The 27,640-nt window shown below is 42.5% G+C and overlaps 1 protein-coding gene across 1 annotated transcript in view; it reads right to left on the reverse strand.

Annotated features, from left to right (window-relative positions):
- Positions 1-24,777: 24,777 nt before the first annotated feature.
- DOK2 (docking protein 2) overlaps positions 24,778-27,640 on the reverse strand; it is a 68,236-nt gene continuing 65,373 nt past the window's right edge. The window contains exon 5 of the mRNA XM_077469802.1: positions 24,778-26,386. Coding sequence (XP_077325928.1) covers positions 25,727-26,386 — 660 coding nt within the window. The 3' untranslated portion in view covers positions 24,778-25,726. The remainder of the gene's footprint in view (positions 26,387-27,640) is intronic.

Raw genomic sequence — 27,640 nt, forward strand, 5'->3', positions numbered from 1 at the left:
CTTGTCTAATTCCACTTAAATAAAGGGGCCAAGGAGCCTGGCAAATATATGGGAACTCATATCTCACTAAATACAGTGGTGAAAATAATTATTTGATCCCCTGCAGATTTTGTAAGTTTACCCACTTACAAAGAAATGAAGGCTCTATAATTGTTATCATAGGTGTATTTTAAATTATAATATCAACCAAAAGTCCAGAAAAAACTCATGACACAAATGTTAAAAATTAAGCTGCAGTTCAGTGAGTAAAATAAGTATTTGATCCCCAAGAAAATATGACTTAGTACTTGGAGAAACCCATGTTGGCAAGCACAGAGATGTTTCTTGTAGTTGGTGTCCAGGTTTTCACACATCGCAGGAGAGAGAGTTTGGTCCACTGTTTTTTACAGATCTTCTCTAAATCCTTAAGGTTTATTGGCTGTTGCTTGACAACTCAAATTTTCAGCTCCCTCTAGCCATTTTCTATAGGATTAAGGTCTGGAGACTGAATAGGCCACTCCATGACCTTAATGTGCTTCTTTTTGAGCCACGCCTTTGTATTATACCCCTACAGATGTACGACACATGCATCTACCCCTGATGAAGCGAGCATGGTCTTGCGAAACGCGTTGCAATACTTTTCATGCCTGTGTACCTTGCCATTTTCATTTTATACCACTATACGTGTAATGACATTTTTTACTGTATGTATGATTTCAGTAGCTTGGCTATGACTCATGTTGTTTATGTTTGATGATCATTTTAATGAATTTTGAGACTGCATTTACTCTGTCAATTGTTGGCTAACTGCATTCACCTCATTTAAAGTCCCCGGGCGATTTCCTGTATTTTCTCTGTAGAAGTGAAGCCACACCTGGGAAGGAGCACCAGGGAGAAAATTTGGCTGAAAGTGCCCAAGATGCTGGAACTTGGCCTGCACCTCACAAGAAGACTGGTGTCTCAGAAAGTCTATTCTACATCTGCTCTGCAGTCGAGTTCTCGAGAATTACAGGATCCTGGTGTGACTTAAAGTCCCTTTTACTATGATTGTTGTGTTATTTTGGCATCTGCCATGTTCTTTGGGTGTCCTGCGCCCTAACCCTCTCTGCCTGAGATCATGGGGGCAAATAAACCCTAAATGTTTACTTTAAAATGACTGGTGCCCCATCTGTCCACAACCTTACTATAAGTTAAGAACTCAACCATGTGGTGAAATGTCAGCCGACTAGATCATTAGGAATCCCTAATAGCCTCTAGGGCAGTGATTCTCAACCAGTGTTCCATGGAACTCTAGGGTTCCTCCAGAGGTTGCTAAGGGTTCCTTCAGCATTGAGCAATTTCTGTCTCTCAGATAAGTTCCCACTCATACCATTGATCTTTTTAGCTATTTGTAAGGAGGTAATCTTTTCCAATGACCACAAGTGTAAGGAGCATTCTTCCCACTGACCATCACACTAATATATCACGAGTTGTAGATATCAATTTTTTTTAGCAGGGGTTCCCCCCCCCGAGACCGGAGAACTATTTCAAGGGTTCCTCTGTGTCGAAAAGGTTGAGAAAGGCTGCTTTAGGGCAAGGGTGTCCAACCTGCAGCCCAGGGTGGCTATGAATGCAGCTAAACACAAAATCTTAAACTTATTTTAAAAAAGTTGATTTTTTTTGGGTGGGGATTTTTTTGTCCAAAATATGTCTACACTTAGAAAACACATACGGCTAATAAAAAACTTGACAGTGTCTCTTTACTGGACTTTTTAAGTTTTATCTTCCCAAAGAAAAATCTCCCACTCCTTAATCACTCCTTATTCATGCCATTTGTTTTCGGCAGCACCTATATTTGTAAGCAACTATTTTCAAGGATGTGCAAAAATGATTATCTGATGAGCACCTTGAAAATTCATTGAGAATTGCTACTACATCCATTGAAACAGATATTGATGAGTTAAGCCGCGTACACACGATCAAACAATCCGGTGGAAAAGTCAGACGGACTCAAGTCCGCCGGACAATCTGCCCGTGTGTGGGTGTGGGTAAAAAAAGTCCAGCGGACTAAGAAAGTAGTTTTGCACATCAATCTGTCCGCTGGACTCGCATTTCGGCGGACAATACGGCCGTGTGTGTGCTAGTCCGGCGGACAATACGGCCCTGTGTGTGCTAGTCCGCCGTACTTTTGAAATGAAATGAACAAGATCCCTGAAGTCGGAAGAAGAGGGCGGCGGCGAAGAAGAAAGCCGGGCTCCCCCGCTAGTAAAAGAGCTAGCAGAAGATAGCGGAGGAGTCCGGCGAGAAGATCCCCGAAGACGGAAGAAGACCCCCAGAGCTGTGCAATAAACTATTTTAACCCTTGTGTGTTGTGTTTTTTTACACTTTTTTCACAGGTGAATGCGTAGGGTTACGCGGCCTGGTATGGCTCAGGAGGGGGGGGGGGGGCGCTCGCTCGTCCCCACCCCCTTTCCTGGCCGGCCGGGTAGTGTGCTCGGATAAGGGTCTGATATGGACGTAGGGGGGGACCCCCACGCCGTTTTTTCAGCATAGGGATTCCCCTTTAACTCCATACCAGGTAACGGGGCCAGCGACGCTTCCTTTGCTGGTCCCGGCTACCTGGAGCCGCGCTCAAAATGAACGGACTTTCCTCCATGTGTGTGGGCGAGTCCGTTCATTTCAAAAGTGCGGCGGATAGTCCGGCGGTATGGCGGATAGTCCGGTGGACTTAGTCCACCGGACCTAGTCCGCTGCAAAAGTACCGTGTGTGGGCAGGTAGCTAGTTCGGAAAGTCCGGCGGACAGTCCGGCGGTTTGTCCACCAGACTAAGTCCGCCGAAGAGTCTGATACATGTGTACGCGACATTAGTTTTTTCGAAAACAGTGTCAAATATCACACTAACTTCATGCTGCCCTCTTTTACATTTATAATACAAAATATTACAAGAAAATTATGTTTTATTGCTCAGAAAGGTACATTATCTATATCAGTGACCATTAACTTTTTTTGCTCATCATCTATCCTGATTGTAAAGCCTCGTACACACGATCGGAATATTGGCCAATAAAACCATGCACTTTTGTCCAAAGGGCGTTGGCCCAAACTTGTCTTGCATATACAGGGCCAAACAATTGTTGGCCGACAAATACGAATGTAGTGACGTACTACATTGTTTTTCAGCTCTTTAGCACCACCCTTTGGGCTCCTTCTGCTAATTTCTAGTAGAAGTTTGGTGAGTGTTGATTCGCGCTTTTCATTTCGCACTTTCTCATTTCGCGCTTTTCAGCTTGTTTCTAAACGACCATTCGTCAACCAGCCATGTTGCGGAATCGGAGGAGATAAGAAGTTTGGTGAGTGTTGATTCTCACTTTTCATTACACTCTTTCCATTTCGCACTTTTCATTTCAAAATGCGAATCAGCACTCGCCAAACTTCTTATCTCCTCCGATTCCGCAACATGGCTGGTTGATGAATGGCCATTCAGAAACAAACTGAAAAGCACGAACTGAAAAGCGCAAAATGAAAAGTGTGAAATGAAAAGCGCAAATCAACATGTGTTATTTATTATTGGCCTTGGAGTTATTGCTTTGACAATATTTTTTTTGATTGAATAATGATTTGATTTGGTATATTTTCTATATTTTTGGATGCATAGAATGCAATTTTTGGTTAAGTTCTATTGGCAGATAACATGTCTAATTTTATTTGTTTTCTTTTTTTAATGCACAATAGAAAAATTGTGGAGAATAATACTTGGCTATGTGTTTTACTTCAAATGACAGTTTGGGAGTAGGCAGTTACATTTTAAAAAATACTATGTAAAATCTTAAAATCGACGGGATAATGGTGTTGTGGTAACTTGCCCAAATAAAAAACAAAAAAGAAGCATAATAATATTATTCTTGATATCACTATAAAAAAAAGCCTTTGAAAATTAGTTTGCAATAATTCCATCAGTATCACCAGCAAAGCAGCTTCATTATTATCCCATTAAAGAAGAAGAGAATGTGCGCTGCATTTCGAGATTTCATAATTCGCCACGTCACGAATGTTAATTCTCCATCACGAACGCTATTTTACAAGACCGACTGCTTCTGGCTCGTGTGTTTGTACTTTTGTCCGATGGACTTGTGTACACACGCTCAGAAAATCCAACAACACACATTTGTCCGTGGCAAATTTGAAAGCCTGGTAGCCAACATTTGTTCGCAGAAAATCCAACAACAATTGTCCAATGGAGCATACAAATGGTTGGATTTTCCACCAACAGCCTATCATTGAACATTTCCCGTCAAGATTGTGTATATGAGGCTTTAGATTATTTTATGTGTGAACCAAGACCTCTTCAATGTAGCCCAGAAAGGTTAAAAGTTTGGACACCCCTGCTCTAGGGGGTAAGTAGGTGCTACACATATATAGCTGCATTAATTTGGGTCGTTCATATTTGCCTGGAGTTTATCTTTAACTGCATTCTCATTCGGGCCTTTGTAAGAGGGCCACCAGACGAGAACCCTATTTGTTCTGGGTGGACGTCATATGGGTGGGTGAACACAGGGGATGAATGATCAATGAACCTGCCCATTTCCCGATACCATGTGGTCACTATGACCAATCACAGCAGATCACATGACAGTTATAAACAATGAAAGGCTTTGATTCTTGCCGTCCATTATGTTTAATTGTGTTGCTAGCTGTGATTGGTCACATTGATCACATGGTACAGACATGGTCAATCACAGCCCATCTGTACCATGTGATTAGCTGTGGTCAAGCACAACTAATCACAACAATACACAGTGAATACACACTTCCATTCAGTAAAAAAATGTTTGCTTACAGCAAGAGAATTCACTGCTATAAGCAATTATAGTGTGTAAAAAAAAAAAATCCTGATCACTTCCCCAGAGTGGTACAGTGTTGCTACACTGTTTGCTTTCCAAAAATGGGGCATTTGGGGGATATTTGAACTGTCCTGAAATTTTGGTTCTCGACAAATGAAGGAGGACATCAGTACTTCAGGATTTATATATACAGTATATACTGTATATACTAGTTTGTGGATTCTATAACTTTCCTACAGACTAAATAATATACACTTATTTGGGTTATTTTTACCAAATAAATGTAGCAGAATACATTATGGCCTACATTTATAAAGAAAGATTATTTTTTTGAAAAACTTTGTAACAGAAATGAAAAATGCGTGTTTGTTTTCCATTTATTTAGCAAAAAATAAAAACCCCATTGGTGATTAAACTACACCAAAAGAAAGCTCTATTTGTTTGAAGAAAATTATAAACATTTCATTTGTGTACATTGTTGCATAATTTGTCATTCAAATTGTGAAAGCACTGAAAGCTGAAAATGTCCGGTATTGAAGTGGTTAAAGAGGAGATCTTCATCTTTCAAGCTACTAGGACAGTATAAAGCTGTACTAACAGTGATCAGCATAAATAACATTCATGTGGTTTAATCCTAATCTTAACAATAACCCTACATCACAGCTGTAGTTCTGAAAATACACTTAGCGATTTTGGAAGCTTTCCATCAGCTTTCAGTCATTGCAATCTTCCATCCACAATTTTAATTGTTCCGAGTTTTGCGGAACTAAATGATCAAAACAATAGTGGAAACCAATTCAAATCCACAACACTGCCAATTCTAAGGTATTGTTAATAGATTTTCACCCAATTTAATTGTTCTGTTGCTAAAAACCAGGGATGAAATGGAACTGTGGCTAGTACATTGATGACGACCATTCAGATTGAGTTCCACCCCGATTTTTTTTTATATATATATCCAGACTCCTTTAAACCTATAAAGAAACATTTGGAGGAATATTTTTTTATGCTTACCAGAAATTCCCTGTTGCTATGTAGTCCCCCTAATCTGCCACTTCCTGGTCCGCAGTGCACCTCGTCATTTCCTCCCTCACCTGTGCTCCTGGGAAATGAGGTGTCATCATTTCCCATGAGTCTGTGGGCAGTACTGTGATCAAAAATCGTGTTATTTCCTGACAGGAAATTATGCAATTTAGGGCAGATCACAGCGCCAACATGTGTTTATCTATGTTGCCATAACAACGAGGCGGGACCTTCCTCCGTTGCTGCTCCGTTGTTATGGCAACTTTAGAAAAAGTCGGCGCTACAGCTGCTGGTGAATCACGCATGCGCAAAATCGAGAGGCGCATGCTGGTTAACCAGCATGCACCTCTCCAAAGATTTTCCAGGAAGAGGTATTGATTGGGCTTCACATGCACACAGTCATGATGGCAACGGCCACAACATTTGGAGGAAATTTTATTTTATACTTACTAAAAACGCCCTGGTGCTATGTAGTAGACATGTGCGATTCGTTTCGTACGAATCTCAAATTCGTACGAATTTCCCTAAATTTGTATGTTCGGGAGGATCCGAAATACGAATTGCCGTGCGTCCGAATTCTGTACGGAATACGAACTTTTGTTTACGAATTATGGATTTCGGATCAGTTGTCGTTGAATCGACGACGACTCAGTCATTATGCTTATTATGACTTGAAAAAGACTTCTGTAATAGAAGTCAATGTAAGTTGCCTGAAGACATCAGTGAAGGATTTCCTCCTCTCTGGGCAGGCTGCCAAGAAAAGATCAAAGTGATACAATGTTTCTTCTTCAATGGGCTGAACTCCCTGTGTAGAAGTTCTCAGTTTAACCATTTAAAGACTAAATCTTTTCTGACACTTGTTGCTTACAAGTAAAAATCCAGTATTTTCTGCTAGAAAATCACTCAGAAGCACCAAAAATTATATATATTTTTTTAGCAGAGACCCTAGGGAATAAAATAGCGGTTGTTGCATAATTTTATGTGACGCGGTATTTGCGCAGAGGTCTTTCAAACGCAAGTTAGCCCTTTTTTTTTCGGTCGACCTCTAGAGAGCACTGACATTAGCAGCGTGACATACAGCAATGACACCTGCACCGTGATAGAGTGATCTGACACCAGCACCGTGATAGAGAGCACTGACATCAGCAGCGTGACATACAGCAATGACACCTGCACCGTGATAGAGTGATCTGACACCAGCACCGTGATAGAGAGCACTGACATCAGCAGTGTGACATAAAGCACTGACACCAGCACTGTGATATACAGCACTGACACCAGCACTGTAAGCAGCCCCAGGAGGAAGTCAGCATAGCACAGGTATGGTGGGAGCCCCTCATAATAAGCAGCCCCAGGAGGAAGTCAGCACATCGCAGGGATGGTGAACTTTACAAACCTACAGGTCATATTTGCAGCCACAAAATAATTACTAGCTGTGCACACATAGTCCCACCACATGGCCAATGACATAACACATGTATGAGGTGAATCTGGGATCGACAACTACAAGCATTCTTTTTTTATATGTGAAATTCTGAAAATTCAGGACTCTTGAGATAATGGAGGGGAGGGAAGGTGAGGGTAGGCAAAGAAGAGGGTGCAGGAGATGATCACCAGCACCAGCACCGTGATATAGAGCACTGACACCTGCACCGTGATAGAGTGATCTGACACCAGCACCGTGACATAACACATGTATGTGGTGAATCTGGGATCGACAACTACAAGCATTCTTTTTTTATATGTGAAATTCTGAAAATTCAAGACTCTTGAGACAATGGAGGCGAGGGAAGGTGAGGGCAGGCAAAGAATATAAAAAAAGAATGCTTGTAGTTGTCGATCCCAGATTCACCTCATACATGTTGTAATGTTCGGGGGACCAGGTAGATCGCAGGACACAGGCTTTGCTCACAACAAAGGGTTTATTAAACTTAAATCGCTTTACAGCAGCCAAAAACACAAAGGAAAAAGTTTTTAGTCTCACCGACTTGCACAGTTCAGAATAGCTGTCTCTATCCAAACAGAGCTTGATCTTGCTGGCAGGTAGCTTCCCCTGCCAGGAGCCTTCCAAACAGGACACTGCTGTCCACTTCAGTTGCTGTAACCCAGAACAAACACCAAACACCATCCACCATGTGTTCTCCACTCCTCCACACCCATCTACAACTTCCTGTCTTGCTTTTTAAAGACACTGCCTTAACAGGTGGGTTAATCAATTTTATTCCCTTAAAGAGAGCACAACCCAAACAGAGGGGAAATATAGCGTCCTTCCAGGACCCAGCCACGGCGTCCAATACAATGTGTTATGTCATTGGCCATGTGGTGGGACTATGTGTGCACAGCTAGTAATTAATTTGTGGCTGCAAATATGACCTGTAGGTTTGTAAAGTTCACCATCCCTGTGATGTGCTGACTTCCTCCCGGGGCTGCTTATTATGAGGGGCTCCCACCATCCCTGTGCTATGCTGACTTCCTCCTGGGGCTGCTTACGGTGCAGGTGTCAGTGCTGTATATCACGGTGCTGGTGTCAGTGCTGTATATCACGGTGCTAGTGTCAGTGCTGTATATCACGGTGCTGGTGTCAGTGCTTTATGTCACGCTGCTGGTGTCAGTGCTCTCTATCACGGTGCTGGTGTCAGATCACTCTATCACGGTGCAGGTGTCATTGCTGTATGTCACGCTACTAATGTCAGTGCTCTCTAGAGGTTGACCGAGAAAAAAAAAGGGCTAACTTGCTCTTTGAAAGACCTCTGCACAAATACCGCGTCACATAAAATATTGCAACAACCGCTATTTTATTCCTAGGGTCTCTGCTAAAAATATATATATAATTTTTGCTGCTTCTGAGTGATTTTCTAGCAGAAAATACTGGATTTTTACTTGTAAGCAACAAGTGTCAGAAAAGATTTAGTCTTTAAATGGTTAAACTGAGAACTTCTACACATGGAGTTCAGCCCATTGAAGAAGAAACATTGTATCACTTTGATCTTTTCTTGGCAGCCTGCCCAGAGAGGAGGAAAGTCCTTCACTGATGTCTTCAGGCAACTTACATTGACTTCTATTACAGAAGTCTTTTGCAAGTCATAATAAGCATAATGAGCAATGTTTTTGCCTTTAAATTCATCGTAAAGAACGTTCGTACATGTTAACGAACAATTCGTATTTCGTACGAAAAAGAACGGAATTTCGGACACGAATACGAAGTACGAATTAATTTTATTACGAATCGAAACGGAACAGAACGAAACAAATTTTTTGACGGCGCCCATGTCTACTATGTAGTCCCCCTAATCTGCCACTTCCTGGTCTGCGGTGCTCCTCGTCATTTCCTCCCTCACCTGTGCTCCTGGGAAATAATGTGTCATCATTTCCCATGACTCTGTGGGCAGTATTGTGATCAAAAATCCTGTTATTTCCTGACAGGAAATTACGCAATTTAGGACGGATCATAGTGCCAAGATGTGTTTATCTATGTTGTCATAACGAGGAGGGACCTTCCTCCGTCGCCGCCTGTTGTTATGGCAACTTTAGAAACAATCGGTGATACGGCCGCTGGTGGATCGCGCATCCGTGAGATCGAGAGGTGCATGCTGGTTACCCAGCATGCACCTCTCCAAAGCTTTTCCTGGAAGAGGTATCAATTGGGCTTCACATGCACACAATCATGATGGCAATGGCCACAACATTTGGAGGAATTTTTTTTTATACTTACCAGAAACGCCATGTTGCTATGTAGTCCACATAATCTGCCACTTCCTGGTCCACGGTGCTCCTCATAATTTCCTCCCTCACCTGTGCTCCTGAGAAATGATGTGTCATCATTTCCCATGAGTCTGTAGGCAGTACTGTGATCAAAAATTGCGCTATGGCCGCTGATAAATTGTGCATGCACAAGATCAAAAGGTGCATGCTGGTCACCCAGCATGCATATCTCCAAGAAGAGGTATCGATTGGGCTTCACATGCACACAATCATGATGGCAACGGCCACAACAGGAGGGATAAAATAGCAAGTATGACATTTTTATTTTTGCAACATCCAAAATTAACCGTGTATACTTGTTTTTTTATTTCATTATTAATAATGCTAGGATCAATTAAAAAAAAAATTCTGGAACTCCGCTTTAAGGAGGAAAGCTTCCAAAATACACAATACACAAGTACATGGCCTTGCAAAATTCATTTCTTCCTATGAATATGTATGGTAACATCCTTGCTGCTGCTTAGTTTCTTACAGAGAGCCCTGGTAATGAGCAATGGAAGAAAGGGCATTCGTTTATTCTGACAGCATATTTCCACATATGGCTTCCCCTGTATTCTGAGAGTCCATACTCAGCTTCTTTCTCCAGAATCTCAGCAGAATTAATGGACTCCATACATCTACATAGTACACAACAAACCACAGAGTTGTCCCATGGTTATTGCCTCTAGCTTAAAGCACAGATATTAGACAGCAGCTCATATTATTTCGTCAGTGGGACCCTATGGTCAGTGCAGCTCCAGTATTATTATTATAATTATTATTATACAGGTTTTATATAGCGCCAACAGTTTACACAACACTTTACAACATGAGGGCAGACAGTACACTTACAATACAAATCAATACAGGAGGGATCAGAGGGCCCTGCTTACAATCTAGGAGGGATATTATTATTATTATTATATGCGTGGAAATGTCATTTTTTTGCTCACTGACCATTTTTTTTAATTCCTTCTTTCATTTTCATTAATGGCATAAAGTGAATAGTAAAATAGAAAATTATACATTAGACTTTTTGCAGGAGGACTATACTGAATATACACTCACTGGACACTTTATTAGGTACACCTTGCTAGTACCGGGTTGGACCCCCTTTTGCCTTCAGAGCTGCCTTCATTCTTCATCACGACATAGATTCAACAAGGTGTTATAAACATTCCTCAGAGATTTTGGTCCACACTTACATGATGGCATCACACAGTTGCTGTAGATTTGTCGGCGGCACATCCATGATGTGAATGTCCCATTCCACCACATTCCAAAGGTTCTCTATTGGATGAGATCTAGGGAGTGTGGAGGCCATTTGAGTACAGTGACCTCATTGTCATGTTCAAGAAACCAGTGGTGAGATGATTGGAGCTTTGTGACATGGTGCATTATCCTGCTGGAAGGAGCCATCAGAAGATGGGTACACTGTAGTCATAAAGGGATGGGTATAGTCAGCAACAATAGGTAGGCTGTGGCATTTAACCGCTTCAGCCCTGGAAGATTTGGCTGCTCAATGACCAGGCCATTTTTTGCGATACAGCACTGCATCGCTTTAACTGACAATTGCAAGGTCATGTGACGTTGTACTCAAACAAAATTTACATCCTTTTTTCCCCACAAATAGAGCGTTTTTATTGTTTGCGCTATAAACAAAAGAAGAGTGACAACTTTGAAAAAAAAAACACAATATCTTTTACTTTTTGCTTTAATAAATACCCCACATTTTTTATCAAAAATAAATATTTTTTTTCCTCAGTTTAGGCCGATACGTACTCTTCTACATATTTTTGTTAAAAAAAATTTCAATAAACGTATATTGGTTGATTTGCGCAAAAGTTATAGCGTCTACAAAATAGGGGATAGATTTATGGCATTTTTCTTTTTCTTTTTTTTACTAGTAATGGCGGCGATCTGCGATTTTTATCAGGACTGCGATATTGCAACAAATTGGACACTTTTACACATTTTTAGGACCATTGACAATTGTACAGGGATCAGTGCTATAAAAAGGCACTGATTACTGTGTAAACATCACTGGCAGGGAAGGAGTTGACACTAGGGGGCAATCAAGGGGTTATCTGTGTTCCCTGACTGTGTGTTCTAACTGTGGGGGATGGGACTGACTAGGGGAGGAGTAAGATCGGTGTTCATACATAGTATGAACACGCGATCTGTCTCTACTCCCCTGAAAGAACGGGGATCTGTGTGTTTACACACACAGATCCCGGTTCTCGCTCTGTCATGAGCATTCGCGGGAGCCCAGCGGTCATCGTGCCCGCCGGGCAATCACATCGGCTCCGGGCACACGCTGCAGGTGCCCCTAGTGGCCAAAAGGCGAAGCATCGCAAGGTAACGTTGTTTCGCCCAGCCGTGCCATTCTGCCGCAGTGAAACTGTGGCGGCTGGTCGGCAAGTGGTTAAATGATGCTCAATTGGTACTAAGGGGCCTAAAGTGTGCCCCCACACCATTACACCCCCACCACCAGCCTGAACTGTTGATACAAGGCAGGATGCTTTCATGTTGTTTACACCAAATTCTGACCCTACCATCTGAATGTCGCATTTGAAATCGAGACTCACCAGACCAGGCAACATGTTTCCAATCTTCTATTGTCCAATTGTGGTGAGCCTGTGAGAATTGTATCCTCACTTTCCTGTTCATAGCTGACAGGAGTACCACCTGGTTTGGTCTGCTGCTGTAGCCTTCAGAGATGGTATTCTTCATAACTTGGTTTTAACGAGTGGTTAATTAAGTTACTGTTGCTTTTTGAGTTATTGTTGGCCCATTTACCTCTGACCTCAAAAGGGAATTTTTGTCCACACAACTGCCACTCACTTGATATTTTCTCTTTTTCAGACCATTCTCTGTAAACCCTAGAGAAGTTTGTGTGTGAAAATCCCAGTAGAACAGCATATTTTGAAATTCTCAGACCAGCCCATCTGGCATCAACAACCATGCCACGTTCAAAGTCACTTAAATCCCCTTTCTTCCCCATTATGATGACCAGTTGGAACTTCAGTAAGTCGCCTTCACCACATCTAGATGCCATTGAGCTGCTGCCATGTGATTGGCTGATTATCAATTTGTGTTACCAAGCAGAGTGGCCGGTGAGTGTACTGTACTGTATATTTCCCCACATGTACAGTAAATATTTTACTTTGAAAGCAGATCTAAACTGCAACTGGATGACATTGTTTGCTAAAGTGTTGGGCATCATTAGCCATTGTCAATATTCCCCATAAAATAGCGTTCTCCCATTCATACTTTCCATATGTTTTTTCAGCTACTTCCTGTCTATCTGCACTTGCACAAGCATTGGTTGTACATCATTGCAATGGATTGGCTGCCTGGTACTGACACTAATGGAGTATACCTACAAAGTATTTTGGCATGTCTGCTTGTAGTCTCAGCCAAGGGTACTTGTGAAAAGGTGACAACACAGGAGCCAGCTGTCACACTATTACGGGAAGTGCCTGAACATGGAGCTTCATGGTAGAATCACCTGGTATCACCATATTTGGGAAGAGTGAAAACAACTTTGGAAATTACATTAACATGTTAACAATTACAGTATATGTGATTTTAGTGAGTTTAGTGATTAGATCTAGTCATTTGACTTATGAAGGAGAGTATAAAACAGTGTTAGAACATACCTCCCAACATTTTGAGACGGGAATGAGAGACACCTACTAGCAAACATAAGTAGGCATAGGACACGCCCCCTGTCACACCCCCTAAAGGGGACATAAACAAAAAAAAAAGGTTTATTTAAATCCACAAGTGCTTTTTTTACCACTACTATTCCTTTATATTGGCTTTTAAAATTGACAAATTCAGCAATTTAGAAATTGGATGAAAGGTTTAGCACTGGAAAAGACTTTTTGAAAGATAAAAAGCGCATTTTATATACAACTATATAGATCAGACCAAAATGAGGGACAAATCAGAAAGAATGAGGGACAGAGGGACATTGCTCCAAATCAAGGACAGTCCCTCGATATCAGGGACAGTTGGGAGCTATGTTAGAACACATTACAGTGTTTTAAGGAGAGGCAAAGTCAAATTACCATTAGAACCAAGGGTTGACCAAGAGGAAAAGCCAAGGACAAGTATTCTAGAAAAGTGCTGCAGCATCACTATTGAGCATTATTTACCTGCCTGAAATACACTCCTACAGATCCAAATTCTTTTATGTTTAGATCTGCAGTGCTTTATCATTAGACCCAAACTTTAAGAAGGTAACTAAACTACTAAACTGCACTTTATTGCTGTATGTATTCTAACACTGTCTGATGCTTAGGGGGCGTGGAAAAGTAGACTTACTTACCCGATCATCCAGTCCAAAGCTCTTTGCTGGACAGGCAGTCCACCCCTGGAGCATTGAGGGGTGGAGAATAGGGTAAGTATGTTGTAAAATGCCTCTACACTAAATGAGCAGCTAAAGTTATTGTAAGGTTTTGTTTTTTGGTTTTTTTAAATAACAAACATGTCATATTTACCTCCACTGTGCAGCTCGTTTTGCACAGAGTGGCCCCGAATCTGGTCTTCGGACATCAGATAACCCCCTAGGGGAAGTGCTCTCCCAGGGGGGGGTAACCTTATGGGCTCACTCCCGAGTCCATCATTCGGAGGCCATAGCCACCGAATGTATGGCTCTACCACGCCGGCTGATGTCTCTTGCCTGGTTGGATTTGATTGACAGCAGCGGGAGCCAATGGCTGCGCTGCTTTCAATCTATCAATCTATCCAATCAGGCACAAGACACCGGCCGGAGCTGGTGTGCTCGTTCCCGTTGTGCAAATTTCGGGGCTCAGGTAAGACTAAGGGGGGGGGGGCTCGGGGCGCTGCTGCATTAAAAAAACATTTTATTTAATTCCCTACGGGCTCATGCATCTTTACAGCCGCTGTAAGGGGCGTTTGCCATTTTTAAAACGTACTGTATGCATGAGTCCTAAATCTTGTCCAAGGCCAGGATAATGTCACGCCCCCCACCCCCAAAGTACCCACCCCCCCCCCAGCACATGCAGACACGCCATGGCCCAGTTCTCAAGCAAATCCCCCACGACGCGTGTGCATGCATGACATCTCACAAACAGCTTTATGAGATGTGTGAAATAGTAGTCCCAGAAGCCATTTGCAAGATGTTGCACAGTCAGAGATGTGTCAGGGATTTTTTTTTTTTTTTGTGGTGTTAGGAAGAATGAAGTTCCTCTTTAAGGGTATAAGCAAAATGTTATAAAAGAATCTAAGATAATTTTAACTGTTGATAAAAAAGTAATATTAAAACAGCAAACGAGTTTCGGGGGGCAACACCACTCCCCCCCCTCAGCATTTGCTGCCATGTTGTTTCTCCATGAGGATAGTTCAGTACTGGTTGTAATATAGATCTGTGAAGTCATTGTTTTCTTTCCCATTGAAGTTTTATCCTGTGTTGAGCCCTGATAAAGGGGTAGTGGTGTTGCCCCCCAAACACATTGGATGCTTTTATACAACTTTTTTAACCAACTATAAGTTGCAAAATGTATTCAAAAGAAGGAAACATGGACTTTAGAGGCACATCTGTAGCGTTGAAATACAAAATGAGCTTTTATTAATCTTTAAAATTCACATTATTGACATGACATGTTAAAAAACGAAACATAGTGTTTGGTCTAAACGACGCTCACACCACCTAACACAACCAACTATTACCACCGTGGAACAGATCGATCAATAATGATTAAAAATGAGATGATGTCAAATGGAAGGAGCAGCTGGTTGGTGGTAGAGACGTAGTGAAAAGAACTCTACATGTTACTCGCTCTTAAGCGCTTCTTCAGGAGCTTGCAGTGGTGCATAGAATACGAAACAATATACGTGGGCAAACCTGGCGGGATCATCCACCAATCTGCATTTTTTCATGCCTTAAGCAATATAGAGCTCGAAGGGTCCTTAAAACTTGTGTGGGACGGGGGTAATAACCATATCCTCAACAGCCAAACTAAACCAGGCACTAGTACCATACACATGGAAAGGGGAAGCCCAATATGGCTATTCCTATGTAAGGTCCACTTTAAGTGTAGGGGGCCAGTAGAGCTCCAACAGTGTTAAGGCCAGAGCCAGTAAATGTAACGAAGACCCACCGTCTGTATCTCTCCAGACAGAGTAAATCTGTCTCTTAGACCAAACATTATGTTTTGTTTTTAAAATGTCATGTCAATAATGATAATTTTAAAGATTAATAAAAGTTCATTTTGTATTTCAATGCTACAGATGTGCCTCTAAAATCCTTCTTTTGAATCCATTTTGCAATATATTTAGGACGTTGGCACACTCATACCTATCTGTATCCACAACGCCATCTTGTGGTGATACATTTAAATTTAAATTTCAACTATTAAATTTATCTTGTACTCTTTTATCTGGTTTTTGGTCTGGCGCTCCTTTCTGTATTTTTACGGTTTGAGCTACTGTTGGGTGCCTATCAATGGAAGCTTTGCGGTGCGGGAGCCGCCTCATCAGAGCTATTGAGCTTGTTTGAAGTTTACCTTCATCTGACTACACTTGCAAGTTTAAAAGTTCCCAGAGCCTCTTTGAGTATGTTGTTCTGGAGCAATAAAAACTTGGCAGGAGTTCTAATCCTTCCCTACTCTATTCAGTACTAAAAAGAAAAAAAAGCTTTGGCTTTACAAACACATTAACCACTTTGTGGCTACGCTGATACCTGCAGCCTCTGGTACAGGGGAAGAGATCAGGGCACAGGGACACCAATAATGGGAATCATTTTAAACCAGGAAAATTCTGTATCTGTAGAAAACCTTCTCTCTTTATATTCATACCAGTGGCGGCTGGTGCTCCTTTTTTTGGGGAGGGCGGCAAACAAACTCACCACCCATTCTCCCCAATCCCACCTACTCGGTTGCTCGCCCGCTCACCCATTTGGAAGCCCACCAGCCCCTGCACTTACCCCATCCAGGTTGCAGGCGGCTTCGGCGACTTTCCCAGCTTCTCCTCCCAGCCAATTCAGTCACCTCTCCTTCAAGACCCGCTTCCTGATTGGCCGGGAGGAGAAGCAGGAAGACATTAGCAAATATTAATTCGCTAACTTCACACAACTGGGTGGACTCAGGCCGCAGGGCTCTGTCCCTGAGTCCACCATTTCTTAAGCCAATTAGAGCCTCCGGCTCTAATCACGTGCTTCACAAAAAAATAAACCCATTGAACTATATGAGTCCAGCATCCTGCATGGAGATTAGGGGCCAGTGCATAGAGACTAGGGGGGTGGTGCCCCTGTGCCCCTTATGGACGGGCCGCTGCTGATTCACACTGTGTATTCTAGATAAATGTAGGATTGCAGGGTATACAACTTGCAGCCACAGGTCCCGCAGAGAAAATGGGATGGTGTGATTCCTATTCATGTGACTACTATTATTACACAATCATAAACATCACAGGGAAAGTTTTTTACTTTGTTATATTCAGTGTTAGACTATTTTGCGCCCTAGGCAAGACCAGCTACTTGCACCCTGAAATTGGATCTCACACGCTGGGCATACTATGGAGGGGGACAGTAAGTCAGTCGGTGCCTCGGTTGGTGATAGGTTGGTTGGTCTCTCAGTGGGGGGAGGGCGGTAGGTTGGTCAGTGTACCTGCCGGTTCCTCGGTTGGGGTTGCAGAGGGTGTCGGGATTGGTGGAGGAAGATGTTGTTCTCGGTAGTTATGGTGAAGGTGGTTCCTTCTTGTTTTGGCACAGGTGCTTTGATCTCTTAGAAGAGAAGGGGTGGGGACACAATGTTCAGGCTGCCATATTATGGGAAGGACTAGTCAATTGATTAGTTGAGTGGGAGGAGTCCAAGTCTATAATTGGACAGTTGGTTCTCCACCCTTTTTCTGCCTATACACAATCCTAACTGTTCAACAATAAAGAGCCAATTCCTCCCCCCGATCCTGTACTCCTCCCACATCTTTGATCATGTGATTTCGAGCTCAGTCCTCTCTTGACTCCTCCCACCTCTTCTGTTCTACCGCCTCCCTTTCGTCCCACCTGTAGAATTATGTGATGATAATCGGTGTTTGTAGTCTCGATGGTGGCAGAGAATGGTAGGAGCAGTTCCCAGAGCGGTGGGAGAGATGGGCGTGTACAGAGCATGTAGCGGAGTACTGATTATCGGTGTCTGGCCTCATTATTCGTTTCTTCTATATGGACACCTCCCGCCCCATCCTTGGAGAACTCCCAGCATCTGTGTGTCACCGCTGGCAACAATTCGGTTTCCCATCCGGTGCAACCCCTGCAACTTGGTTGGGCTTCCGGCCTGAAGCCCCAACCCCACGCTGCTTCTCTCAAACCTGCCTAGACCTCAGACAGCCTAGCAGCCAGCTGCTCATGGGAAAGGCCTCCAGCCTCTGGCCTAGCAGAGCCTTGTGACACACATCCACCCAGACAGCCATCCAGGTGGCACAGAACCCCAATCGCCTGACTACTCTCGAATAAATAGGCTCACCCAGCAGGCCAAGGGGCCAAGAAAAAAACTGCAAATCGGCTGAGACAAATCATCCACTCCTAGTCTGAATTCACTATGCCCTTGTCATTCTATTGCCACAGGCAACAATGCCACCTAGTGACAGAAGAGAGAGGTGCATCAAATCCAGAGTTAGAGAAAATTCAGTGGATCCCCATAACAAGTAGCCAGGCTAGTTACCTAGCAAACTAAATTTGTTAGCAACCATGCCTTCAACCAGGGTGCTACATCTACTTTAAGAAAAAACACGTGTGATGGAGTTAAAGACAATAGATTCCCTTAATATTTGCCTTGCATGGTGCTACGCCTACTGCATGGCATGCTAATATACATGGTATAATGCAGTGCAATAGAACAGTATAGTGTGAATGGGACCTAATCATCTTAAAGTCCAGTTTCATCCCAAACATTGTTAACATTGATATGCATTACATTAGGGCAGCCCTTTCAATTAGATCATGGCAACAGAAGGTGACTGCAGCACACTACGGCATATAGCATGTGAGTTGGAATGCTCCGTAGAGGGGGCCTGTTACCAGTTTCTGTACTGTAATGCACATAAAAATGTAGTGTGTATATCTAAAAGGATACTTGTTCATTTTTCACAAAGATATTATACATTCAGTGATATCAGTTCACTATGTATCCTTACAATTTCCGGACCGCCCACTTGGATATACGCCTCTACTTTGCCTATAAATACCGGGGTTATGGCTGCAGATAGCTGCCATAACCCTTGTATTTTTTTTAACGGTGGGCGATCCACTTTGACATAAAAGTGGCCTCAGCAGCGGATTTATCGCTAAATCACTTTTATGATCGGCGGAAGAGGTGGCCCCTCCCGCCGCATCCCGGTGGTCCCTGCCGCTTACCGGACCCGTCAGTAACAACAGAAACGATCCGATCCCCGGGATGGATGGGGAGGAAGTTGAGTGAGGGTAAAATGCCCTTGGAGGACCAGAGCAACGACAAACATTACTTCCGCCCTCCAGCCTTAAAGGGACCATTTTTTTCATTGCTTTTAAGCGAAAAATTTGAAATCTGAGGTCTTTTCGACCCCAGATCTCACATTAAAGAGGCCCTCTCCCTCGAAGCTTCACAGAAGTGAACGCATATGGAAGTTGCGCTCACATATGTAAACAGAGTTCAAACTGCACATTTGAGGTATCGCCACGATCGTTAAAGCGAGTGTAATTCTTCTAGCCCAAGACTTCCTCTGTAACTCTAAACTGGTAACCTGGAGCAATTTTTAAACGTTGCCTATGGAGATTTTCTAAGTACCAACGTTTGTCGCCGTTCCGCGAGCGTTCGTAATTTTTAAGCATGACGTTTTAGGTATCAGTTTACTCGGCATAACATTATCTTTCACATTATAGAAAAAAATTGGGCTAACTTTTTTTTTTGTTTTTTCCTTTTTTTATTCAACAAAATTTGCGTTAGCCCTTGTACACACACGGTCGGAGATTCCGACGGAATGTGTCCTATCGGACCATTTTGTCGAATATTCCAACTGTGTGTGGTCTGCATCGGACTGTTTCCGTCGGAATATCCGACGGACCAAGTTTTCCAACTTGCCGGTAAAATTTTCAGACAAAATGCTCCTATCGGACACACTCCGATCATGTGTAGTAGGGCTGTCTTTAATATTGATTGGGCCCTGGGCAAAAATTCTCATGGGGCCCCCAACGCCAAAGCCCAACCTGCCCCCCCATGCAATTTCGTTCTCCGCCTGCTCTGAGATATACAATTAATAGTAGCTAGACTCAAAATCGGTTTACTGTATCAGATCAGGCATGAATGAAAGGATTCTACACCAAGCCCCAATGTAATGAGAAGATTTACACTGACCACCAATGTAACTGAGACATTTATCCTGCGTTCACATTTGTGTGTCAGGAACGCATGCAAAATCTTCAGTTGCTCTTTAGCAGATACACAGTAATGCCATCAATTGTTAATGACACCCTCACACATCCGCTGACATGTGCCTCGGCACTGTGTGATTTTGAAAAAGGGTTAGGGACTGTCTTCCGCATTTCTAGCACAAAGAGCAGCCCATTGAAATGAATGGGCTGCCCCACACGCGACCTACATCTTTATCCACCCGGTCAGTACACCTTTGCATCATAAAACCCCTGCTAACCTCTGCACCCCAAACCTCCCCCATCCTCTCCACACCAACCCTCCACCCTTTTTAACTCTACTTGCTTCCTCTGCTCATCTTTGGACCCACCTATTCGCTTGCCTTTGCAGAACAGGTTGATGTTAGGCTTAATGACCACAGTTGTAGGCAGGACTTTCAAGCATGCCCCTTTAGCTCCCCAGTGGGCAGCATTTAGTATAGGTGATGGTGGATTTGACCTGGGGGGGCATGATATACATATGAATGGCGCCACTATTTACATGTAAACACAGGATCTGCAGGTGAGTCATCTGTACACAACAATAGGGCAGAGCTGGACAGCATTAGTAGCAACACTTCACAATGAGATATTGGGACACAGCACGGGACTAAAACTTCAAGGAACAAGGGAATTTAAACCAGGATAGTTGGCAAGTATGTGGCAGCTGCTTTGGGCCCCACAACAATGACAGGGCCCAGGGCAGCTGCCCCTTTTGCCCTGCCTTAAAAACAGCCCTGATGTGTAGCCTACTCCGACAGACAAAGTGCCACACATGCTCAGATCAAATTCCTAGACCAAAGCTATTGGCTACTAGCCTGAACGTAGTCCCGTCATAACGAAATAACGTCATCACGTTATGTGCAATTGGATTTTCCGACAATTTAGTCCGGCCGTATGCATCATCACTTCTGGACCTCTTCCGGAATTAATCCGTCGGAATTACTCCGACGGATTTGGTTGTCAGAATCTTCGACCGTGTGTACAAGGGCTTAGAGAAACATTCTTGTGCAAATACCATGTGACAAAAAATATTGCAATGACTGCCATTTTATTCTCCAGAGTCTCCTCTAAAAATATAAATAATGTTTGGGGTTTCTAAGTAATTTTCTAGCAAAAACTGCTGATTTTAACTTGTAAACAACAAGTGTCAAAAATAGGCTTGGTCCTTAAGTGGTTAGGGCCGGTTCACACAGCGAGGCGCGGCGAGGCGTCTCCGACTTACCTCGCCGCGACCTGCGGGGAGCTCAGCGGCGACTTGCAGAGGACTTCTGTATAGAAGTCAATGCAAGTCGCCCCCGAAGTCGCCCCGAAGTAGTACAGGAACCTTTTTTCTGAGTCGGAGCGACTCGAGTCGCTCCTCTCAGAACGGTTCCATAGTACTGAATGGGGGCGACTTGCGGGAGCGAGGCGAGGCGAGCCGTGTCGCCTCGCCTCGCCTCGCTGTGTGAACCGGCCCTAAATGTATCATAATCTTAATGTAGCATGTTACAACACAAATAAAAAAACACTTTTTGTCACTATATTTAATTTTGTAATGCATATGTTCTGCTCTAGGTGTTAACTGTTTTGTACAAGGTCTCAGTATATTGTACCTGGTTTCCATTCTCACAAACCATAAAAATAAATGATATAAAGAGCCTTTACAGCTGTTTCTATTTTACATTTTTTATACACACACATATATGTGTGTGTATATATATATATATATATATATATATATATATATATATATATATATATATATATACTAGGACTTCCAGAAAAGCCCCCTCATTTCATGTCATATAGTGTACACATTTTGGACTCCTTTACAGCTGTTAGGAAAGATAGGAAGCTACAGCCCCCTAGTGTTGGGTGTGGAAAATGCAGGGTGCATATTTACTTGTATTTTGTAACCGCTTGAATTATTTATTTTGCTGTAACCTCTTTAAAAGTTCAAAATCCACGTGTAGTGCAGAACACTCTGATGAAATTCTCTAAACACCAAAGATGAAAGCACAGGAGGCAGCAACATAAGGAAGCCTGTTTCACAGAACTTCAGAGACTCAACCTCTGCAGGCCAACCAAGGGATGATTCGGCCCACATCGAAAAAATGTTACCAACCACACAAGCCATACTTATGTTTCACTCTAAAAATCCTGCTGTTGTATTTCAAAGCTTTTTATACCCTTGCACACAACAAAGTGAATATGTGACCCAAAAAAACAAAAAACACAAATGTAACAACACAAGGAGCAGGTCCCTGTAGGCCAGATTTACTATACTTTAGTGATCCAGCATTCATGATTATTAGTCCTGATCTGCCCCTTCCTGCTTTTTTTCATCATTTATTGGCTAGTGAGGTCACCCATCACAATGATGGGCCAATGGTTTGAAATGCAGTAGGATATGGGGGAGAAAGGGATACATCAGAGCCACCAAAAACAGAAGCCAGTAATTATTAACAGTGGCCTAGAATTTAGAGGTTTCTGGGTGCGCTATAGCAAAGTAACACAGGATTGCGTTGTCTGGCTTTTTTTTTTTGGTCTCAGGTTTGTTTAAAGTGGTTGTAAAGCCCTAGTAATAATTTTTACCTACAAGTAAACTTGTAATTAGGCTTACCTGTAGGTACAGTAAACATCTAAACGCGCACCATTTAGGGGATGATTACTTTAGCAGCACCGGTGATGTGATGCTCTGACTGGACAACGTGCCCTCCATAGAGAAAGCTGTGCCGAGGCCGTGACTCCCGCGAACATGCATGTGAGTGACGTCATCACTGCTCGGCCAGTCAAACGGCCACATCCCAAGAACGTGGAAGAAAGACCAGGTGAAAACAGAAGCCCCAGGAAAGCAGTTATAGCACTCCGCTGGTGGGCTTTGTTTTCAGGTAAGTCTTTCATAATATGCTAGTATGCGATGCATATTAACACATTAAGATGTTAACTTGCAGGGAGAAGAATTTTTTGCGGTTTACTACCACTTTAATAGTTTGTGTAATCTCAAAATAAATCTGTCCATCAAGCAGAGCTGGCTGTAGTCATATCCTTATCTACAGGTTGCTGTAGTAATATATTAGAATACATTTAAAGCTGAACTGGAGGCCAACAGATAAATATATAATTTAGCTGCCCTACCAGCCAAAGGGGTTTGTAATTGCATTCGGACAGTCATGTGATCCTGACATTCAGGCCAGACAGCACATCAAAGTCATTGACCTTTATTTTGCCTTTCTTCATTTATAGTCTCTAAATTAGTCAACATGTTGGTATGTGTTAATGCCCTGTCAGACACTAGCTCGAGACATGCTATTTGGTCTGGGGGTGTTATCTAAGTACATTTATGATAGAGGACAGGAGCCAATCATGGACCATGAGGGTGGAAAGAGGAAGCAGCATTGCAGTTGAACACAGAGGTGAGAAAGGAACATAGAGGAGGCAGTAAAATGGCTGGCTGAGGACCAGTGGGCCTTGAGCAGGCAGAGAAGAAGCTGATTATTATATGGAGTGGAAGGATAAAAGAAGAGACAGCTGTCCATAAAAGAAGCAAAGAAGAGAGAGTAGGAGTTGACCAGGGAAGAAAGAGAGAAGTATGTGAGCCATTTAAGGGAGATTGAGAGCAACACAACAAAAAGTAGATGATGGTGGCCAAGAGGAAGAGAGAAAAGACAGTAGGATATGATCAAGGCCAGGGGATAGAGGAGACTGAATGTGAACTAATCGTGGACCATTGAGATAATAAGTAGATGTTGGCTGAGCATTGGTTAGGAACAAAGGGCCAAGGAGAAGGATGTAGAGCAAAAACCAATCATGGCTATGGAAATGAAGGTGTAGCATGAAAACAGAGTGATGGAGTATGGCAGCCAGGGGACAGCACACTATGGAAAGGATAGCATTGTGGAGAATGAGAATGAGAAGGATATAATGCCAGAGGCACTGGGTCTCAAAGGCTGCAACAAGACCACACCTTCAGGGCTCATAGTTAAAGTCCATCACTGGTTCTCTTTCTGGGTACAGGGGACCAGTATTGCAGATGTGCTCACCCCGGAGGTCCCCTAAGGCTAACATCATTATCTGCAGACTTTCTTCTGGATCCTGGATTCTTCTCAACACTGATGCTGGACAGCTAAGAGGAATTGTTTACATTATACAAGGAGTGAAGTGGAAGGGGCCTTTACAATATAAATGGAGGGATTACCAAAGATCGGCACATGGAGATAAATGCACCAATTTTCTTAATGCGCACTTATTTTGAGTAATATGCACCAAAAGATCAAAACTGTCTCAGGACAATTAATTTGTTTGTTGTATGTTATTGGTGAACTGTCCATTCATACACATTCACCTCTGCCTTCCTGCTCTTCACTGTCTAACCATCCTCATTACAGCCACACATCCAGCAAATTTTGGCCAGTTTATCAGTTACTGGTACTGGTCTTTGGCCTGTTAGGAACTGGGTCATTCAGCAATTTACAACATGGGAACTGAGATCTACCATTGCGCTTTACCACTCTGACTGCTGTCAGTTGCCCGCGGCTAGTGTAGGGGGCAGTGTGGTGCACGATTCAGTGAATCACATGGCTCCTTTTTTTTGTACAAACTTTGCTTGGAATGTACAAAACATCCACTTCTTTCAGAATAATATACAGCAGTGCGATGAGGGGGGATTCCAGGGAATGCAATGCATACAAAGCAACAGCATGCATGAAAAGGTGTGCAGTGTGAACAAGCCCTGAGTGAGAAGGACATCTCTTACCATAAAACTACATTTTCAGACTCTCTTTCATTACATAAAATAAAAGCATTAAGGTTTATCCACCAAAATGTGGTTTTGCACAAGATTTTAATGATGAAATGTAATAACAAGAAAATAGTTATGATTATAGTAAAGCATGATTATTATTATTCAGTGATGGCATAAGTGGTGGTCTTAGGTGCTCTTCTAATTCAGCATAATAGTAATCATATGTGTCTATAATATCTCATATCATATGGAAGGATAACTGGGGCTATTATACTTAAGCTGTTCCTTTTGAAGTCTAGAAACATTCATGTGTGTGTATAAACTCTAGCAATGAATTCCTCTTTAGCTGGCCATACACGGTAAAACTAACCAACTCCTCCATCCATGCTATACCTTCCGGATGGACAAATCTCCCACTGTGGTATTGTACCTGTACATCAGATGCAGCCGCTGTTCGGTAGGAAAATTTCCAGCAGGCTACTTTGACAAAAGTTGCTCTAATGATCAACTTAGTCAGGCCAGCATGGTCACCCACTGAGCAAATGTCAGACTCAACAACTGGCTGAAATCTATATTGCAAAAATGTTCCTCTGCACTTTGTCTCTGGTGTCTGTTATCAGCTAACCCTGTTCCGAGCTCTCTGTGGACTATATAACACTGTCCTCCTATGTTATGAAGAAGAGAAGGGGGAGGTGTTCTCTAGTCCTAAACACTTTCTGTCCTCTGTTGCTCCTTCATACATACAGTAGAGTGAGAGAGCGTTGTCACTCGGACAGGAAGTGTGTTACTGGCAGGAACACCAGCTAAAAATAAACAAAAAGAAAGCCTGTAGAACGAAAATGATTGCAGCAAGGACTGGTGCAATCCAATATATTACATTTGTGTTCTTTGGTGTAGATGCACTTTAAGTGCCTCTGTATCGTGGTCCTATTACCAGAGTCAGCGACCAGCAGTCTTTGTTCAGTCAATAATGAGATAATCCATACATGAGACTAGAACATTCTGTAGCAGGAAAAAAGTCTTTCCTCTTTAGTTGTCCAGAACTCCACGTAATGTAATGTTGTCATATTCCCTTTCACCTCTTTCCTGTGTTCCCCATTCATCTTCATCATCCTGACCTCTTCCACCTTGCATTTTTCCTCCACTTCTGGGCACAGCATAATCATCCCATCCTGGTAAATAGGGAAATTCATAGCCCATTTCATGAGGATCAGTACCTTGAATTTTCCAGGCATCCACTCTAATGCCCTCTGGCTCATCATACACTGGATTAATAGGGACTTCTGGTTCATCATAGATATGCTCAAGCTTCTGAGGCTTTCTGGGCTTCTTCTGTGCTGATGGACCAAGAAGACCACCAAATCCTGTAGCTAAGAGGTTTTGAGCCACTTTATCAAAAGGAATAGCGTACTCACTCTCTGGAATTGTAGGGTTAGTGGTCACCTTGTTCTGAGGACACGGGGGTTGGAGTGAAGCAGGCATAGTCAGAGAAGTAGAACGGACAGGTTGCCTTGGCACGGCGGAAAGATCCTCATGGTATTCATGGCCAGTTGGTGAGGAGGCCTCATTGTGACCAGCTTTAATAGCACATTCAATGGCCTGGAAGATCTGACTTCCAAAGGATGTCTCAAATTCAAAGTTTCCCTCTCCAGAAGTACAACGACGACCAGCTTCAAATGAAAACATAGTCTGTTGGTGAAGAAAAAGGAATATGCTTAGGAACCTTGCTAGTGGATTTGATCTTCGACAAGGATATAGACTCATTTAGGCTCGGTTCACACCAGACGCGGCACGACTTGCCGCGCCGCGACCTGCCGCGACCTCAGCGGCGACTTGCAAAACGACTTCTGTATAGAAGTCAATGCAAGTCGCCCGAGGTCGCCGCAAAAGTAGTACAGGAACCTTTTTTCTAAGTCGGAGCGACTCGAGTCGCTCCTATTAGAACGGTTCCGTAGTACAGAACGGGGGCGACTTGTCAGGTCGCGGCGCGGCAAGTCGCGCCGCGTCTGGTGTGAACCGAGCCTTAGAGTAGCATGTTATTGCCATCATTCCAAAATATACATAATATTGGAATACCTCAAGAGGGTGGGATTTTAAAGGCAATGTCATTGGAAGTTATATAAAAACAATATATTTATTGATACAAAACAAACCATTTTTTCAAAATAAATACAAAAATGATACATAAATATTTAACACAATACACCATACATTATATACAAAAATAGAGCAAAAAAAGCCGCTCTTTGTTGCTCTATTTTTGTACATAATGTATGGTGTATTGTGTTAAATATTTATGTAAAATTTTTGTATGTATTTTGAAAAAATTGTTTGTTTTGTATCAATAAATATATTGTTTTTATATAACTTCCAATGACATTGCCTAATCCCACCCTCTTGAGGTATTCCAATATTAGTGGATTTGATCTTGGACCATCACCATAATTCCTATTGATATTAAAACTGCGCCCATTTTTTTGACTTCAGGAAAAAGAAACTTGAAATATCAAAAAGCCTAAATAGGATTTGTTCACAAAATTGTTGATTTCTTTCTCATTATTTGAAATATGCAGGTTGCAAAAAGCTGGGCAGTAGAAGGTTTATAAAGCATATAAATTATAAATACATCTTTTTTTGTAGTATTTCTATATTAGGGCATTCATATAAAAAAGAACATTACATTATGTATAACTATATTGGTGTATAAAATATTGTTTGATTAATTTGATCCTCAAGTTACATTCTAATTCAGTGTTTGTCAACTTGTAAGCTATCGAGGGCCTCAAATGCGGTACCTTGCATCACCAAAGGGTCACACATAATGTTCAATGTATGTAATGCTTGAGAAGACTGTCAGAAACTGCAGGCCTAATAAAGGAAATAAGGGTCAGAGAGTGTGGACATGCTACATTTTTGGCTGAGGATTGGTTTCAGAATGGGATC

The sequence above is a fragment of the Lithobates pipiens genome, unplaced genomic scaffold (genome assembly GCF_037356315.1).
Source record: "Lithobates pipiens isolate NorthernLeopardFrog02 unplaced genomic scaffold, aLitPip1_a1.2 Scaffold_8, whole genome shotgun sequence".
NCBI classification, from domain to species: Eukaryota; Metazoa; Chordata; class Amphibia; order Anura; family Ranidae; genus Lithobates; species Lithobates pipiens.